This window comes from Pediculus humanus, genomic scaffold (assembly GCF_000006295.1).
Source record: "Pediculus humanus corporis 1103172107636 genomic scaffold, whole genome shotgun sequence".
NCBI lineage: Eukaryota > Metazoa > Arthropoda > Insecta > Psocodea > Pediculidae > Pediculus > Pediculus humanus.
In genome coordinates this window covers 42,194-60,915 of record NW_002987249.1, presented here as the reverse complement: position 1 = coordinate 60,915, position 18,722 = coordinate 42,194, and the positions used below count along the sequence as shown (strand labels likewise).

General features: G+C 27.7%; 3 protein-coding genes across 3 annotated transcripts; 2 read left to right on the top strand and 1 right to left on the bottom strand.

Moving 5' to 3' along the window:
• Positions 1-2,998: 2,998 nt before the first annotated feature.
• Positions 2,999-8,658, top strand: Phum_PHUM263920 (uncharacterized protein; the record flags this gene model as incomplete). Its single annotated transcript, XM_002426581.1, has 11 exons — positions 2,999-3,033; positions 3,139-3,229; positions 3,312-3,557; positions 4,105-4,238; positions 4,540-4,659; positions 4,738-5,074; positions 5,168-5,542; positions 5,629-6,496; positions 6,576-6,834; positions 6,915-8,515; positions 8,630-8,658. 11 exons carry the CDS (start codon positions 2,999-3,001, stop codon positions 8,656-8,658), a joined length of 4,095 nt encoding a protein of 1,364 aa, XP_002426626.1.
• Positions 8,659-10,659: 2,001 nt separating this feature from the next.
• Phum_PHUM263910 (ATP-dependent metalloprotease, putative) lies at positions 10,660-14,311 on the bottom strand (the record flags this gene model as incomplete). Its single annotated transcript, XM_002426580.1, has 14 exons — positions 10,660-10,821; positions 10,908-11,053; positions 11,139-11,289; positions 11,372-11,523; positions 11,596-11,724; positions 11,818-11,884; positions 12,028-12,263; positions 12,377-12,620; positions 12,701-12,785; positions 12,941-13,058; positions 13,171-13,323; positions 13,512-13,745; positions 13,903-14,161; positions 14,285-14,311. The coding sequence occupies 14 exons, from the start codon at positions 14,309-14,311 to the stop codon at positions 10,660-10,662; spliced, it is 2,163 nt and encodes a 720-aa protein (XP_002426625.1).
• A 554-nt stretch (positions 14,312-14,865) lies between these two features.
• Phum_PHUM263900 (Vesicle transport protein SFT2B, putative) lies at positions 14,866-15,600 on the top strand (the record flags this gene model as incomplete). Its single annotated transcript, XM_002426579.1, has 4 exons — positions 14,866-14,940; positions 15,022-15,191; positions 15,272-15,389; positions 15,472-15,600. 4 exons carry the CDS (start codon positions 14,866-14,868, stop codon positions 15,598-15,600), a joined length of 492 nt encoding a protein of 163 aa, XP_002426624.1.
• Between the last annotated feature and the right edge of the window lie 3,122 nt (positions 15,601-18,722).

Below are 18,722 nucleotides of genomic sequence, written 5' to 3'. Positions count from 1 at the left end.
CGTTTAAAAATGGCCAGAAGGTAGTAAAAAAAAAAAAAAAAAAATTTGCTTTTTTTGCGCTCAAACAAATCATAAATAATTGAATATATATATTTTTTTTCACTTTTGCCGGTTACACCCATAATACCTGTATTAATAATAATAATAATAATAATTTGCTCAAAGGAAACCTTTTAAAATTTAATACATTATTATCATAATTTTTTATCGTGATTAGATATGAAAAAAAAAGTTAACGAGAGTAAGAAAAATTTAAATTCAATTTTTTTTTTTTTTTTTTGCTATGGGTAATCTTCTCTCCTTATTCGATTTATCACCGCCTTCTTAAAAAAAAAAAAAAATTCAATATTAAATATTTATTATTTACACCTTTTCGTTATAGCAAAAAAAACAAGTTTTTTTTTTTTTTTTGTTCTTTACTTTCTTTAATTTTTTTTTCTTTTTGATCGATTGATCGATCGATATTGATTTACTTTTCTTTTACTTTTTCGCGACATACTACTATCGATTTGTTTTTTTTTTTTTAATAATTAAAACAAATGAAATAATATCTCTAATTATTATTATTATTATTATTATTATTATTATTATTATTATTATTATTATTATGAGAAAAGAATAGGTAGCTCACGGTCGTCGTATGAAAGTAATCAGAAATTTTTTAGAAAGGGATTTAAACGTGAAAGAAAATTATTATTATTAATTATTATTATTATTATTATTACTAAGGGAATAAATATCAATAAATAATAAAAAAAAGTAATAAATTATTTAATAAACAAAGAGTTTAAAAAACAATAGGTGTGATAATAATAATGATAATAATGAGAAATTGAATTGAATGTTCCTTAAGAAAAAAAAAAAAAAAAATGGCGGGGAAAAAAATTTTTTGAATTAATAAAATAACGGTCGATCAAAATATGAAAATGAGAAAGAAATAATAATAATAATAATAATAGAAAACGATGTAATTTTACGCCCTGCCCAAAGGGAGATATAAAATCATTATTATTGTTATTAATTATAATGAATTTTTTCTAGTTAAAAACGTCATGTCTGACGTCGCCATATTTAAACAAAAATGGCGTCTCATTTGCAAAAAGGAAAAAAAAATTCGATACGTATTAAATATGGTTCTCGTAAACTTTCTTATAAAAATTTTTTTTTGTCGTCGTAATTATATGGTTTATTGTTTAAATTTCAATCGAAGGATTTAATTTTATTTTTATTCGGTTATAGTTTCTCCTTATTTGCACTTGGTTAATTATTATTAACAACAAAAAAAAAGGTTAGGTTTCGTGGCATTAGATTACGATTATATTGCGGTACTGTCATCGATAACTGATTCTTCGTCGATTAACAACTTTCCATTTCCACGTTAAAAAAAAATCACCTTATTCCGGTTTCTAAATAAAAAATTTTTTCATATTTTTTTTTTGTCGCGGTTTCCGGTTATGATAAATTTTCTTCTTCTTCTTCTTCTTCTACTTCCTGTCCGTCGATTATTTTTTTTTTTTTTTTACAATTAAATTACTTTAAATTTATTTTTAATTTTTTATTATTATCATCATTGTTTAAACAACGTATTAAATTTCACTACGTTGTTATTATTATTATTATTATTTTAGTTTTCTCTCATTTTAAAAAAAAAAAAAAAAAAATTTCGCATAACAATTGTTATTTTTTCATGTCGGCCATTTTGAATTTCAAATTTTTCTTTTTTTTTATTTACACAATTGAGAGAAAAAAAAGCAAAAAAAAAAAAAAGTAATAGTAGTATAGTAAAAGTGGTGGCGGTGTTGGTGATAATAATAATAATAATAATAATAATAACGTGGCAGAAAAAAAAGACAAAATAATGATAATTAAAAATGTAATATTACGTTTTGATTATTGAATGATTAATTTTAATGAGAGGAAAATTAGGGCAGTGAAAGAAGACACGATTGAATTTTTCATCATTATTATTATTATTATTATTATTATTAAATTAATAATTAATATTAAAGAGAGAGAGAGAGAGAGAGAGAGAGAGAGAGGAGGCTAAATTCACTTTCAAATTTTTAAATTTTATACTTCGTGTCAAGGTTACAAAAAAAAAAAAAAAAAAAAAAAAAAAGGAAAAATTTTTTAACGTTAATTTGAAATCGTTATTTAAATTGATGGAAAACGTAAACGGAAAAAAAAAAAAATGTTTATGATAAAATCGATATCGAATCGATAAATAAATCGATATCGATCGATTATTGATCACATAATTAATCGGTATCGATGTAAAAAAAAAAAAATTACACGTTGTTTAAAACGATTACGTAATATATGTATATACGTTCACGATTATTTAAATATTTATTTATAATTATTTTAATAACAGAAAAATAAATCGTAATAATAATAATAATAATAATAATAATTTTTTAAATAATGAAAATATACCTGAAGGAAAAAGGAATGAATATTTTTATCGAGTTTTTTTTTCAAATTGTTGTAGATAAATAAATCAATTTTTAAATTTTCTTCTTCCACGTTTTTTTAATTCTCCACATATATGGGACATTTTTAGCAGAAAGAAAAAATGATAAGAATATATAAAAACGAATGGTTAGAAACCCGCCCCCTCCCCCCCCAAAAAAAAAAAATTAGCTTACAGTTTTTTTTTATGATGAGTAAAAAATTTAAAATAGTTTCTTTGAATAATAATAATAATAATAATAATGATAATTTTTCGGTTTTTTTCGGAATAGAGATACAAGTATAATACTGGTGGAACTGCCCACTTATATGAAGGTTATCTTGTTTCAAATAACAAACACAAGGACGTTAATAAATATTTAATTTCATAGAATATTCCAGAAAGAACAAAAAATTTTTTTTAAATTTAAAATTAATCGCGCGCCATTTTTTCAAATTGAAAGATTTAAATTTGCATCAACCTTGCTATTAGTTAATAAAATGGACGCGGGAAAATTTTATTTTATGGTGTCTTCATTTTCCAGAAATGGACACGATTTTCACGTTAAAATCGATCCTCGGGTAATAAATTGGGTTAAGGAATAAATACACTTTATTATTATTATCATTTCTTTTATTAACAAATAATATTTTCTTTAAAACAGGTTTGTTTTTTTTGACTTCAAGTGCGGATGCAGCTCGAGCGACAGCATTAATTTTAGGAAAGACAAAACCAGAACCAAAAATATCAGACGTACCTCCAACGGGTGAAGAAGACGTAAGTGTTAATAATAATGATAATAATGTGATGTGTTTTTGTTTTGTTTCCGGTTTGACTTTGTCAATAATTAATTTTCCAGAATGGATCCGTCGTCGGAGGAAACGTTAGCTCTAATTTGTCAAACGAAACAATCAGCGTGGGAAACGTGACAAAATTAACGGGAGTGCCACAAATAGATTACATATATGATCCAAATTTACCAAGAGAACTTAACGGTTATAATTTGACTGATTATCCATTTTATAATTCGATACCGGAAGACATTGATTTCAAATGCGACGGTTTGCACGATGGTTTCTATGCTAGCGTTCCTCACAAATGTCAGGTGAGTGAATGAATGAATCCACCTGTTGGCGTGACGACAGGAAATCCCGAAAATCCTACGAGTGGATTTCATTTTTTTATTTTAAATTAATGATTAATAGATGGAAAGTAACATTTTCTTCTTACGTAATTCTTTCATATTTAAATGTCATGTTGTGTGTGTGTGTGTGTGTTTACACTTACTGTGATTACCATTATTATTATTATTATTATTATACTATTTAGACGAGTAATCCCACACGAGTATGGGATTTTTTTTTGTAAAAAATGTGTGTGCGTGCGTGTGCGTATAATTTGATTAACGCATAAGAGGATATAAAAAAAAATTCTAAGAAATGATGTGTGTGCGTGTGACGTGCAGCAAAATTTTTTGCGCTAAAGAAAATTATTTGCGAAGAGAAATTTTTTTTTTGCTTTTCTAGCGAAAATAATTTTTTATTAATGGATTTTTTTTATTTATTTATTTATTTACTTAATTTAACGTTTGTCGTTGTCTATTTGTGGTTGTTGTTCCTTCGCTTCCGTAAATTGATTTTTAATATTTTTAGGTTTATCATCATTGTTTGTTTGGAACCAGGTACGATTTCCTTTGTGCCAATTACACGGCTTTCGATCAGAAAACTTTTATTTGCCATTTTGCATCTGAAGTAGACTGTAAAAATTCTCCGAGATATTTTAACAGGTGAGTAAAAGAGGAGGAGGTAAATTTTTTTTATACTTTTTTAAAAAGTAAATTTTTATTGTTATGAGTAGGGAGTAGATCCTTCCCCCTCACCACCCCCCCCCCCGGAAAAAAAAAATTGATTTGAAATAATTCATATCTTTTAACTTAAATTTTTTTTTTTTTACCTTTCTCTTTATTGCTTTCTTTTTATTAGTTAATATTTTACTTTCTCTTCTTACCTTTTTTTTTTTTTTCTTCCTCATGTCCTTTTTCAGCAGTTTAATTTTTTTACTGTTTTATAAATAAATTATTTTAATAGAAATGAAGCGCTTTATAAAGCTACAACAACGACAACGGTTTCACCCTACGGTGGATCAGGTTCGGCTTTAAGGAGAGCACAACAGGATTCTCCAGGTGGTAGAAGACGAAGACCTCACAGGTATAGTACGAATTTTTTTTGTAAAAAGGACGTTTGTTTTAACGGTTTTTCAATTTTTTTTTTATAATTTTTTTCCAGAAAGAAAAAACCATCTTACGAATATTACGACGATGAATATGAAGATTTTGCCGATGATGATTATTACGATGAAGATACCGGAAGAAGAAGAAAACCGCGTCCGCGTCCGTCGTTGAGCGACAGTGATCATTCGCAAGATCCGGAAGAAGAAAAAGATTTACCAACCGGACCCAACAAATCCGTTTTTGATCGTCCAAGAGTGGCACCTAAAATTCGTAGACCGGTACCGGTAAACGAAAGAGATAAATATGATTATAGCAGCGATTCACGCGCCATAATTAAAGAGCCCGTAGTTGAGAAAAAGAAATTTGAAGAATCAGAAAGTTCAAGAAAGCCGGTCGGTACATTTTTCCCTTTAGGGCAATAAAATATTTTGAAAATTCATTTTCGTTTTTATCCATTTTTTTTTTTTTTTTGTTTGTTTGAACAGAGTAATCAATATCACGAACCGGATGATAAAAATAAAGAATATGACACGGAAAGAGAGAGAGAAAGGGAACATAAACAAGAGGATGATTATGGTAGTGATAGGGAAAGAGAGAGAGACAGGGATAGAGATAGAGAAAGGGATCGAGATAGAAATATTGAAAGAGACTGGGATAGAGATAGAGTGAGAGAAAGAGAGAGAGATAGAGATAGTGAGAGAGATCGTGAGCGTGAAAGGGATAGAGACAGAGACAGGGATAGAGATAGAGATAGAGATAGGGACAGAGACAGAGATGATAGACTTTATAGAGACAGGCGTCCTCCAAAAAAAAGGCGAAGACCAGATGATGTCGATTATGAATATGATGATTACGAAGAAGTAAATATCGTTGAATTAAATTGAAAATTATTTTCGTACCTATTATCGAATTCAATAACAAAAAAAAAAAAAAACGAAAATTTTAGGTAAGAAGATATAGGCCAGGTAGAAACAGGCCCAGATACGATGAATACGACGATTACGATTACGACAGGCCGCATAGAAGAAATAGAGATCCGGAATATCGTATCAGAGATCACGATTACGATCGAGATAAACCATACAGAAGCAGAGATTTCGATTACGACAGGCCTCGAAACAGAGAGAGAAATAGAGATTATGACAGACCCATAAAAAGCAGAGATGCTGATGAAAGGCCAAGTCGATTACGAGAAGATGATAGGCCGATAAGAGTAAGGGAAGAAGAAAAACCGGTGATAAGAAATCGCGAAGTAGAAAAAACAACGTCAGAAGAACGTTTTAATAGAAATAGAAACGATCAATTATTTCGATCAAATAGTGATAGTAAAATAAATAAAAATAGAAATAGAGAAACGAACAGTGATAACAGGCATTATTTTTCAACTGATAACGACAGATTTAGGGGTGCGGAAAAAAAAGAATCTTATTCGACGGAATCACCTAAAAACGATGAAAAAATAATCAAAGTTGGTACGGAGCATAAAGAAGTAGTAAATAATAATAATAATAATAAACAAGATGAAATTACTCAGTCACGTGGTCGCGATCAAGATCGAAATAAAAATCAGGAAAGATTAAATAAATTCAGAGACAATTCGGATAAATTTCAATTTAAAAGTAGAATACCGACCAGAGAAATTTCTGATGTTGAAACGACAAAAAAATTCGATGGTTTCACCGCTCAAAGATCTAAAAGCGTCGAAGAACCGGGAAAACCTTATTGGAATGAAGACAATAAAGAAGAAGGTACAATCAGAGGCGGAAATCCATCTCAAAGATCGCGAGCTCCAATAACTTCCGGTAATTCAGAAGGTAAGTCAATTGGAAAAACAAACGAATCAAAAATTTATACGGAAAAAGAAAATTAATTTTGTTTTGTTTACAATTTAAGAATTAAGTAATAATAATAACGAGCAAAGTAAACCGGTACCCGCAGCGAGACCAGCATTCATAACTAAACCGTATGATGCGGTGTTGCCAGTTCAAGCACAGCCTTTTACTAGAAGACCTTACACGGAAACAAACGGAAGAAAACAAAATGGATTTAAAAGACCTCCTTTATCCAGAGTTCCATCTGTTGAGGAACCAATCGAAAATGTCGGGGCACAAGAACCGATCAATCAACCGTCATTCGATCAATTTAATCAAAGGTTTGATGATGATGAAGAAGAAAAAATTTGATTTCAAATTTACGGTTATATAAGAAATTGAATTTTTTTTTTTTTTCTAGAACAAAAGTTGAAGAGGTCAAAAGCGAAAGAGGTGAATTCAGACCTCAAATTTCAACTTCTGATGATGATAATCGATATGTAAAACCATCAGAGCAACAGCATGCTGCAGATCTCACTACGCCAAAACTAAAAGTCCCATTAGATGATTTTACAACATCGGAAGAATTAGCTCCGAGAGCTCCTAAAACTCCTCAAACAATACCTCGAAGACGTCCTTTCCTACCGAGCAGAAACGGAAACGGAAATCTTCCCAGAGGTTTACTTCCGGTGGGATCTAAAGCCGTTCAAACTCCTCGAGGTTTTAGTCTTCAAAACAACAAGAAACAAGAAGAAAACGAACAAGAATTTTCTTCTTACGATGATAATAACGAAAAACCGGAAAATGAATTTAAATATCAGAGCAACGGAGGAGTAGAATTCAGAGCTAAATTATCGACCGCCATCGGAGTAGATCAACCTAAACTAACACAGTTTTATCAAGAAGTTCAAAGTACCGAATTGGATCTTCCAAAATACGACGTTGATACTCAAGCGAGTGGTCCTGCGGAAGAAAATGTCGATTTTCCTACAAATCCTCAAATTAAAGACAATAACGATGAGTTAATCAACACGAGATCAGAATATCAGGAACCAAATCGAGAAAAAGGAAACGGAAATTCTCAAGATTATTCCAGCAGTCACATCGTGCCTGAATATCAACCGGAAAACGATGGAACGTATAGAGAAGAGCCAAATCCCAATTTCGGACAAAATTTTAGGCCGAATCAGGATTTTTCGAATTATCGCGATGCACCCCTGCCACCACCACCACCGCCACCCCAACTAATTCAGGGAAATCGTAATCCGGATCAAGTATTTAGGGGAAGGCAAAACGTTCCCAGTTTAATAAATCAACAACAGCCACAAATAAATCATTTTAATTCTGATAATTCAGAAATTTATTCAGCTCAAACTTTTCCACAGCAAAATCCCGAATCTCAACCGCAGCAAATTTCGCCGCCGAGTTTTTATTCGGAAAATCCAAAATTTAAAACGACCGTTAAAATCCCTAGTCAATTTTCGTATAATAAACCCATAGAACAATCGAATGGTTTTAATCCGAGTATTCAAATCCCGATACAACAACAAACAAATTTGAGGCAAAACAATCAGGGGAGGCAACCGGATCACGTAGTACAGGATCATAACATAAGACACGTTAATTTAAAATTTCCAAATCAAAACGATAATTTGGACAATTCAGACGAATATGATGTTTCATTAAACGACGCATTACAACCCATTTCGACATTACATCCTAGAAATGTAGCCACGGGTATTTACCTATCGAATTTACCTAGAAATCAACAACAGCAACAGCAACAACAATCCTCTTCGGGATTTAGAAGAAGAACTCATAACGGAAATCCACGACGTGGCGAAATTGAAGAACAAAAAGAATATAATAGCAGAAGATTTGACTCGACTCAAAGAAACGTTCAAGAGTCAAGAAATGTGCCAAATCATTCAAAAAGATTCGTTATGCATAGAGAAGCTGCATCAAACATACAACCGAGATTTGTTATTTCTCCTTTAAATGACCGTCCAATACCCGTACCGGGTAAATTTTTAGCTGTACTTATGCAATAAATTAATTTTTATAATTTATTTAAATAATTTTTTTTTTAAATATTAATTTTTCCTATCCCATTTTTTTTTACGTCATTGTCTAAAGACACGACGAATACTCATCAATGGGAATGACGGTGTGTAAAAATATAATTAACTCCGTCTCTACTCTGCAATTATTGGGTTATACAAACAGATAGTTTGTCCATTTTTTTGAGTACGTTTACGTTTTTGTACAGGCATGAACTTTTGATATGTTATTACTTGGTTCTTTCTGTAACATTTGACACCAAAATTTCATTCAAAATCTTAAATAGTGCGCGAGCAAAAGACATTCAAACACGGGGAGCCAAAGCGAGTATTTCCTTCACATTTTCCTTTTTTATTTTTGAAAGGGTGTCAACGCTTCACAAGTCCATAAAAAGTTATGGGCTGTGTAGGGGGATGAAGCCTCAATAGAACGGCAGTGTCAAAACTGGTTTGCAAAATTCCGTTCTGGAGATTTTCCTTTGAAAAATGAGGAGCGCTCCGGGCGTCCATTGGAGGTCTATGATGAGCAAATAAAGGCCCTCATTGATTATGATTGGCATAGTTCGACAAAGAACATTGTAAAGAAGCTAGATGTGTCACATACGTGCGTCAAAAACCGTCTACGGCGTCTTGGGTACCAAAAGAAGCTTGATGGGTCTTTGTGATATGTTTCTTAAATGCAATGCGAATGACCCTTTTTTGAAAGAATGGTCACCGGAGATGAAAAGTGGATTGTCTATGATGACTTTTTGAGGAAAAGATCCTGATCTAGGCAAGGTAACAGGCACCAACAACTTCTAAGACTGACATTCACCAAAAATGGTATTGTTATCATTTTGGTGGGATTACAAAGGCATAGTCTACTTTGAGATGCTGCCACGATGTCAGACCATAAATTTAGAGGTTTACATTCGACAATTGACAAATTTAAATGGTACCATCCAAGAAAAACGACCGGAGCTAGCCAATAGCAAAGGAATTGTCTTTCACCACGATAATGTCTGGCCCTCTCTATCTTTAGCCACTGGACAAAAACTACTGGAGCTAGGCTGGGATGTTTTGCTGCACCCTCCTTATAGTTCCAAACTAGCTCCAAATAATTATCATTTTTTCCGATCCCTAATAAATTTTTTGAACGGACAAAAATTCCAAAACGACAATGAGGTCAATCGTACTGCATTGGACCAGTTTTTTGCTCCTAAAACTAAAAAGTTTTATGAAAAAAGGAAAATGATACTACCCGAAAAATGTCAAAAGGTCACTAATAATAATGGACATAATATAATAGATAAAAATAATTTTGCATAATTAATAAATCGCTTTTTGTTTCCTTAAAAAATTCGTAATTACCTTTTTGCCAACCCAATAAATTTACCCTCTCAATTTTTTTCATGAAAAAAAAAGGAAAAATGAAATAGAAAAATAAAATTTTTTTAAATTTACATTAAAAAATTATATATATATATATATATTAAATTATAACCGGCGCCATATTTTTTTTTTTTTTAAATTATTTTTAACCTCGTAACCAAAAAATGAGTGATTCGAATAAGACCCGATTGTAAAAATATCATAACACAAACAATTCGTGTTTAAAACAAATGTGAACGTTAATAATACATTTCCGGTACGAAAAAAAAGAAAAACGACGCGAAAAGGTCAAAGTTCTCTTACCTTTAAAAAAAAATCCGTTTGAATTAAATCACGCCATTAAAAAAAAATTTTTTTCCCCATCAATTTCTTATTACCGTTACTAACATTTTCCCCGCGACGATTATTTTGCCACGACCAGGTTGTCCAACATTTTTTGTTTTCTTCCACGTTTGCTTTTACAATAGCAAAAAATTTTACTCTATGACTACCAACTACAATCACTTAATTATAGATTATGAGGCTAATGTTTGGTAACACGTTAAATTTAATTTAATTTACAAAAAAAAAAAATTAATTTTTCTTATACAAACATTAATAAATTAACGCCTAAATCACTAAAAAAAAATTGTGAAGCTTATTAATTTCTTTTTTTTTTTTTTTTTTTTACTTTTTCCCTTCTAAATGCGTTTAATTTAAAGTTCGTTTAATGAAAAAAAAAAAAATTTAAGTAAATTATTTAACACCGGAAATGGATGCTTTTTCCGACACTCTTTCTCCCAATATCGCTCGTACGTCTTCGGGACTTAATGTTTTGTATTTGACAAGAGCTTCCGCTAACAATTTGTGTTCTTTGGCATGTTTTTTCAATATGCTTTTTGCTCGTTCGTATGATTCCTGTTAAAAAAAAAAATAGCAAATAAAATTAAGGAGGAAAAAACCTCTTTTTTTTTTTTTATAAACATGTTAATGATGATCCTTACTTGAATTAATCTTTTGACTTCCACGTCGACCTCGTCCGTCACGCTTTGTCCCGAACTGTTGGTGCTCGACGAATTTATTATCGTTCTTAATCCAATTTTTTCCGACATTCCAAAACTTTTTATCATGCTAGCTGCTAACGCTGTAGCTTTCTATAATAACAATTATTATTATTATTATTTAAATAAAATGATTTTTGAAGTCGATGGAAAAAATGTCGAGGAAATGAAAACTTACGTCGAGATCGTCAGCAGCATTCGCCGTGATTTTATTCGGACCGTAAATAAGTTCTTCGGCCGCTCTTCCCCCCAAAGCAACGTCAATTTTAGCCAAACACATCGCTTTTGTAAGATAAACTTCGTCTTTTGAAGGAACAACCGACGTCTGTGCAGTAAAACCAAAATTAAAAATTTCAACACAATTTAATTGAATTCCTTTTCATTTATGAAAAGGGAAAGGAACTTACGTGACCCAATGATCCTCCCCTGGGAACAATCGTTACTTTGTCTAATTGACCGATTTCATCGCTGAAATAAGCGACAACCGTGTGACCCCCTTCGTGATATGCCGTCAAAAGATTATCGTCGTAACTTTCCGTGGCTTGTTTTCTTTTAGGACCTGAAATTTATTATTTAATTCATAAACATTCTAAAATAAATCATAAAGATTTTTATTCTCTCCCGTTCTTACCAATCATGATTTTATCCTTTGCTTCTTCAATGTGTTCCATTGTAACAAAAGGCGCGCCTTCAACGGCAGCTCTAATGGCTGCATGATTTACAATCGCTTCCAAATGTGCTCCGGAACAACCGGCAGTTGCTAAAGTAAATTACAAATTATTTTATTTATAACAAAAAAAAAAAAATTCGTTTTAAATGACAAATAATTATAATAAAAAATAACAACAACAACCTTTTGCCAGTTTTTCAATGTCTATGTTTTTACTGACGATTTTATTAACGTATAATTCAAGTATTTCCTGTCGACCGACTAAATCAGGTAGCGGAACCTAAAAATAAAAATTTATTTATTTAATTGAAATGAGAGAGAGAGAGAGAGAGAGAGAAAGTTAATTTTTAAATAATCATTTTCGTCAATGGTAAAAAAAAAAGAAAAAGGTACCATAACTTCAACGTCGAACCTTCCAGGTCTGAGTAAAGCCGAATCTAAATCGCTTTTTCTATTTGTCGCACCGAGTACAATAACATTTTCGTTTTTTGCAAATCCATCCATTTCGGATAAAAGTTGATTTATGGTTTGATTGGCATAGGGATGTAACATTGTGCTGTTTCTCTTTGAACCAACGCAATCTATTTCATCAATGAATATAATTGCTGGTGCTTTAGCTTTGGCCGATTCTAAATTTAATTTTATTATTATTATTATTATTATTATTATTATTGTATTTTGATATTTGACAGTTTGAGTTTTTTTTTAACGAGTGAAAACAAATTTAAATTGAAATATTTACTAAAAAGATTTCTAATCCGCCTGGCACCTTCACCAACAAATATTTCATCGAATTCTGAACCGCTGGCATGAAAAAAAGGTACGTTTGCTTCACCGGCAATTGCTCGTGCAAGAAGAGTTTTTCCAGTTCCAGGAGGACCGACAAGGAGAACTCCTTTTTGTAAAGTTCCTCCCATGCTAGAAAATTTTTGAGGATTTTTTAAAAACTCAACAATTTCTTGTAGCTCTTCTTTTACTTCATCTACCTAAAAAAAAAAAAAAAAGAGCAACATAAAATAAACTTTTAACAACACGATTTAGAAAATGAAAATTAATTTATACATACTCCTTTCACATCTGAAAATGTTACTCCAACAGTTTCCGGATCAACTTCTCCAGGATGTCCAAATTTAATTGAAAATAAATTATTTCTACCTGAATGATAAAAGTAAATAGAAAAAATTACATAACATAAACTCGTTAAAAAAAATTACTATTTAAAAATAAAGTACTTGGAAATAAAATTAATCCTATTAATAAAGCAAATGTAAAAAATGACAGAAACTGTTTTGAATAAGTCATAAACTTAGAGAAAGGAGTGTTGCTTTTTTTCAATTCGTTTGTCGCTGCCAAATAACCCTCTGCATATGATACTTTCGACCTCAATTTATCTTCTGCTGTCAAATTTTCATCTCCCATTGTATCTGCAATTTAACAAATACATTCACTTGTCATTTAGTTCATTTGAATTTTATTTTAAAATTATGATTATGAATTAATGCTATAATAATTTTGACTTTTTTTTTCACAATTTACCTATATACTTATCAGCTTTTTGAAAAACCATATTAGGCCCTGAAGTTTGATTAGCAGTTTCCATTTTCTTTTCATTTTTTGGAAAAAAACCTTGATTTAGTTTATCTTCAGATAAAATTGCTCTCCTAGTTTTAAACCCCCTTTTTTGAATTTCTGCGAAATGTAAATCGCATAGTTTTAAATTATCGAGAAAAAAAAAAAATTTATAATTGACTGTATGATACCAACACTTGCACTTGTTGAAATAAATTTTTTAAAATATGAATTTAAAATCTTACCAAATGTATTTGCTTGTAATTTATTAATATTTTTATTTCCTAAAATATTAAACACAACTGAACTACTTTTATTAAATTTCATTAAATTTTCAGAACTCCCACAATAAGATGTTTCTTTATTTTTATCAAAATTTATTTTCGACACAAAACTTTTACTCCATTTTTCTTTATTTTTAAGATAATTTTCAACATTTAATAATACTTCAGATTGTCTTTCACAAAAGTTACTTTTAATATTTTTTTTTATCGATTCAAAACTTAAATTTTCACTGTTAACGTTATCATAATGATTTCGATCTATTGTTAAATAAAAATTATTTTTTGAAACTAAAACGAAAAAAAAAAAAATTGTTGGATTTAAAAAACTGTAAAAATGAAGAAAAAAATTTTTTAAAATAATTAACATAGTTTAGATTATTATAATTTTGTGATGTTTTGTTACGAAAAGTTTTACCTGATTTATGTGAAATAAACTTAAAATTAAAATCTTTAAAAAATATCCATTGAATATCTTCTAGTTTGGGACCAAATTTGACATTGGGTAAATTATTAAAAACTTTGTAATTTTCTGATTGTTGAAAAAGCTTAAGGGATTGTAAAAAACTATTGTGACATAGTATATCAATTTCATTTTTTTTATTTACTGGTTTCGAAGAAAAACATACTGATCTGGAGGTAATTGCTGAAGTGATTTGAGATAAGTTAAAGACAACCTGAAATGAAAAATTTAATCAAAGTCATAAATAACACACATGGTAAAATTTCAAAAAAAAAAAAAAATAATAATAATAATTTTTTAAAATTTATTTGCCTTTAAATCTTTTTGATTAACGTACCTGATGTAAATTATGTAAAACCAACATTGCTAAATATTTTTTTACAATACTAAAATTCTATTAATCGAAACTAAAATTAACAAAGAATAATTAAATTTTTTTATAATGTTACATCAGCTAGGTTCAGAACATTTTTTTTAAATTTATGAAAATAAAGGCAAGTAAGAAAAACCCTAACAGCACATTGAAAACATGTAAAATTTCTAATTCCACGTTTATAAAGTATTAAATTGTCGTGGCGATAAAAAAAGACACCTGGCCTGGATCACAATTTAAGATTTTGTTATTATTTTTCCTTTTTGTTTTTTAGTTTTTTTTTTTTTTTTAATTACATGTTTCAGGCTTTCTCGTAATTATCTCAATATATATTTATAAAAAACTGGTATTTATAAGATTTTATTTAAATTTTTTATACAACTCTAATATTTACATGTTTTTAATTTTTTATTAATTTAAAAAATTTAATTTTTCTGGTTGTAAATAAAACTTTTCATTTTTTTTATTTTTTAGAATTATTGTACATGTAAACGCACTAAATAAATAAATTTATTTTAAAACAAAATTTAAAAAAAAAAAAAAACATGGATAAACTGAGAAAAGCTTTAAGTGGAAATGACAGTAGTAGTGTAGATGAAGAAACTGGTATTATAGGACAGGTAAGGTATCATAATCATTCATTTTTATTTGTCAAGCATCATTAAATTGTCATTATTTTATTTTTTTTTCTTTTACCACAGATTTCAGAAAGTATGACTTTGAGTAAGACAACTAGAATCAAAGGATTTATTATATTATTTGTATCAGGAATATTTTGTTCACTTCTTGGTTCATTTTGTTTTTTTATCGGTTTAGGCCTTGGCAGTTTTGCTATATTTTACACACTTGGAAACATAGTGTCACTAGGGAGGTAAATAAAAAAATAATTTTTTAAGTTTTCTTTTTAAAGTTTTCATGTCATTAATTTACAAATAAAAATTTTTTTTTTAGCACTTGTTTTCTCATGGGACCAGTTAATCAAATTAAAAAAATGTTTGCTCCTACCAGAGCTATTGCTACAATTCTTGTTATCGTTATGTTTTGTCTAACTTTATTCGCTGCTTTTGTTGTAAGTATTATTTTTTAATTTTAATTGAATACCATCTAAAACCAAAATAAAATTACATCTTTTTATTTTTTATTTTTTTCAGGCTAAAAAAGGACTTTTGGTTATTATATTTGTTGTTTTGCAATCGCTTGCAATGACTTGGTATTCTTTGTCGTACATTCCATATGCAAGAGACGTTGCTAAAATAACAGTTTCTTCCTGCATAGGATGATGTTTAAATAATATTTTTGTATTGTTGATGCAAGTATTATTTAATATTTGCATTTGTAAATATTTAGTATTTAATTTGCACAAAACATATTGCAATTATATTATCAGTATCGTTATCAATTTGAAATATACTCGTATATATTTGATTCGTAAGTATTATTACATGAACCGAATAATTTGTTTTTTATTTTAACAAAATGTTTAAGCTTTATCACACATTACTTATTACACATTATTTGTTGATAACAAACAATGTTAAACTCATTTTCATTTTATTTTTATTTAATTAATTTAATTCTATTGTTTTATACTTGATGCATAAAATTTAAGTGCCTTAAATTTTAAATTTAAATCAAACTTCACATATACAATGATTCATTATTTTTGGATACATTAAAAATTTTTTCTAAAAAAAATTCTACAATAAAAATCATGTGCCTTTAAGTAAGACTGAAAATATTATTCGTTTAAATTTATTAAATTTGTGATGTTAGTTATTTAAAAAAATATTTTTACCGTTTTCTATTATATTTAAATTGTCAAAAAATTAATAAGATTAAATTTATATTTTCTATACTATTAAATAATATTTGACTTACTGGAATCCTATTTGAAATGTAAAAATTTTGTAACATTCGAGTACATTATCATTAAAAAAAAAGAATTTTTACAAAATAATAATAATAATAATAAAAACGTTATTTAGTATATAAATATATTTTTATATAATATAATTTTATTTAAATTTTTAAAAAAAAAAAAAATGCACGATTAAAATATTATATATATATATTATAACTTTTTATATAAGTTTTTTTTATTATATAAATAATTTTAATATTAATTAAATAAAATTTGTTTTTTTTTTATTCTTATCATTTTCTCTTATCAAATGATTTTCCACGTCGAAATTATTATCATTATTTTTAATAATTTTGCATTTTTTTTTTATTCCAAAAACTTTAAACCAAAGCGACCGACAAGTTTTTTTTCTCTCTCTCTCACTCTCTCTTTCTATAAAAATTTAAAGTTTTTATCAGGGCTTATTATTTAATTAAAATTATTACGTCATTAAATTTAAATTTTAATAATTATTATTATTAATTTAACATGATCAAACTTTGATCCTCGGTTAAAACTTTTTTTTTGTCATTTCGAAACGTTTTTTTTTTTATTAATATTTTTAAAAATTCTATTAATTTGTATATCGATGACGTAATAATAATAATAATAATAATAATATCAAGATTAATTATCTAAAATCTTTTTAACACTTAAAGTGATTTTTTTTAAACGAACATTTTTTCTTAATTAAAAAAAAAAAAAAACAATTAACGATGATTGGATTAAACTATTTAAAAAAATAAAATGACGTTAATGTCTTTTTTTTTTTTTTTGTAAAAAGTGTTGAAAACTTTATTTTTATTTTGTAAATTAAACTAGGAGAATGACTCAGAGAAAATATATATAAATATATATAAACAAACAAACAAACAAACAAACAAACAAACAAACGAACGAATGAATGAATGATATTTAAAATCGAATTATTAAGTTTTTTTAAACGCAAAAAACGAAAAAAAACAAAATAGTTGGTCAACGTACTCGTGACGTAATAGTACCGGATATCGGAATTATTTCCGTTTGAATAAAAATAAGTTAGCGATTCAAATTTAATTAATTGAACGATCGATCGATCGATCGATCGATTTCTTTCTCAACAACAACCAAAAAAAAAAAAAAAAAACTATAAAATGAAAAAAAAAACTTTTTAATGATAAGATAATAAATAAAAGTTTAAAATGTTTTTTTTAAAAAAAATAACCGTTAATTAGTTTTTTCTATCAATCGGGGTTTTAAATAAAAAAAACCGTTAAAAATTTGTTTTTTTTTTTTTTTTTTTCTCGCGATGAATTCGAATAATTTTTTGAAATTAATTTAACGTAAATATTAAAATAATAATAATAAATGAAAAATAAAATAAATTTATTTGATAAATTATTCGGTACTATTAAATTAAAATTTTTAAGCTTTGATAAAAATACCGAAAATGATAATAATAATATAAAGGAAACGTTAGAAAAAAATATCGTTCGAAACAATGATTCTAATCCTTCTGGAAAAACTTCAACTTCCGGTAAGTAAAAAATATTCACGTATTTTCTATTGTTTTCATATTATTATTATTATTTCGTTTCCCCCCTCCCTAACCCCTACTCTATTGTAATGATTTTTTTTCATATTTAAATTATTTAAAATTTATTTTTGTTAATTTTAATAATAATAATATTAATAATAATAATATTGTTAATTTAAATTTAAATTTTTACGCTTGGAAATGTATAAAAAAAATTTAAATGTGTAAAAAATCGATATTTGGATCAATAATCACGTGAATCGAAAATCATTGACCTCAATTTATTTATTTATTTATTTATTTAAATCTGAACAAAAAATTTGTTCAGATGTTTTTTTTTTAATATTTTATTTTATTAAAATTAAAATAATTTAAAATATGTCGTCCTTTAACTATAATGTTTAAAAAAAAATTACGTTCGTTAATTTCGATGTCAAACTATTAATAATAATAATTATAATATAGAAATTTTAATGAATTATCCCCTCCCCTCCTCTCCCCTATCTCTCTCTCTATCTCTCTCTCTCTCTCTCTCACTCTTTCTCTCTTAAAATTTTTGATTTTTCGAATCAGAAAAAAAAAAATAATAACGGATTTTTTTCGTTTTTGATACTCGTAAAAAAATTGCGTCCGCCATTTTTTAAAATTAATTAATTAATTTTTATAATTAAAAAATACACATATAATAATAATATTAATAATAATAATGGCAAATTTTAAATAAAAAGAAAAAAAAATAAGGGAAAAAATTAATTACATAAATTTTTTTTTTTTTATTTTTTTTTTTTAAAACCGGAAATGATTCGTTAAAAAAAAAAAATAAAATTTTCTTTTTTCTTTTTCTTTTTTTTTTTTATACACGTATGTAATGATATACATGAAACAAAACGGATTTTTTTTTTTTAAATTTTTTTTTAAGTAAAATTTTTTTTTTTTTTTTTTTTTCGGTGGGGGAAAAAGGGGGGAGGGGGGTTAAATTTTAAATA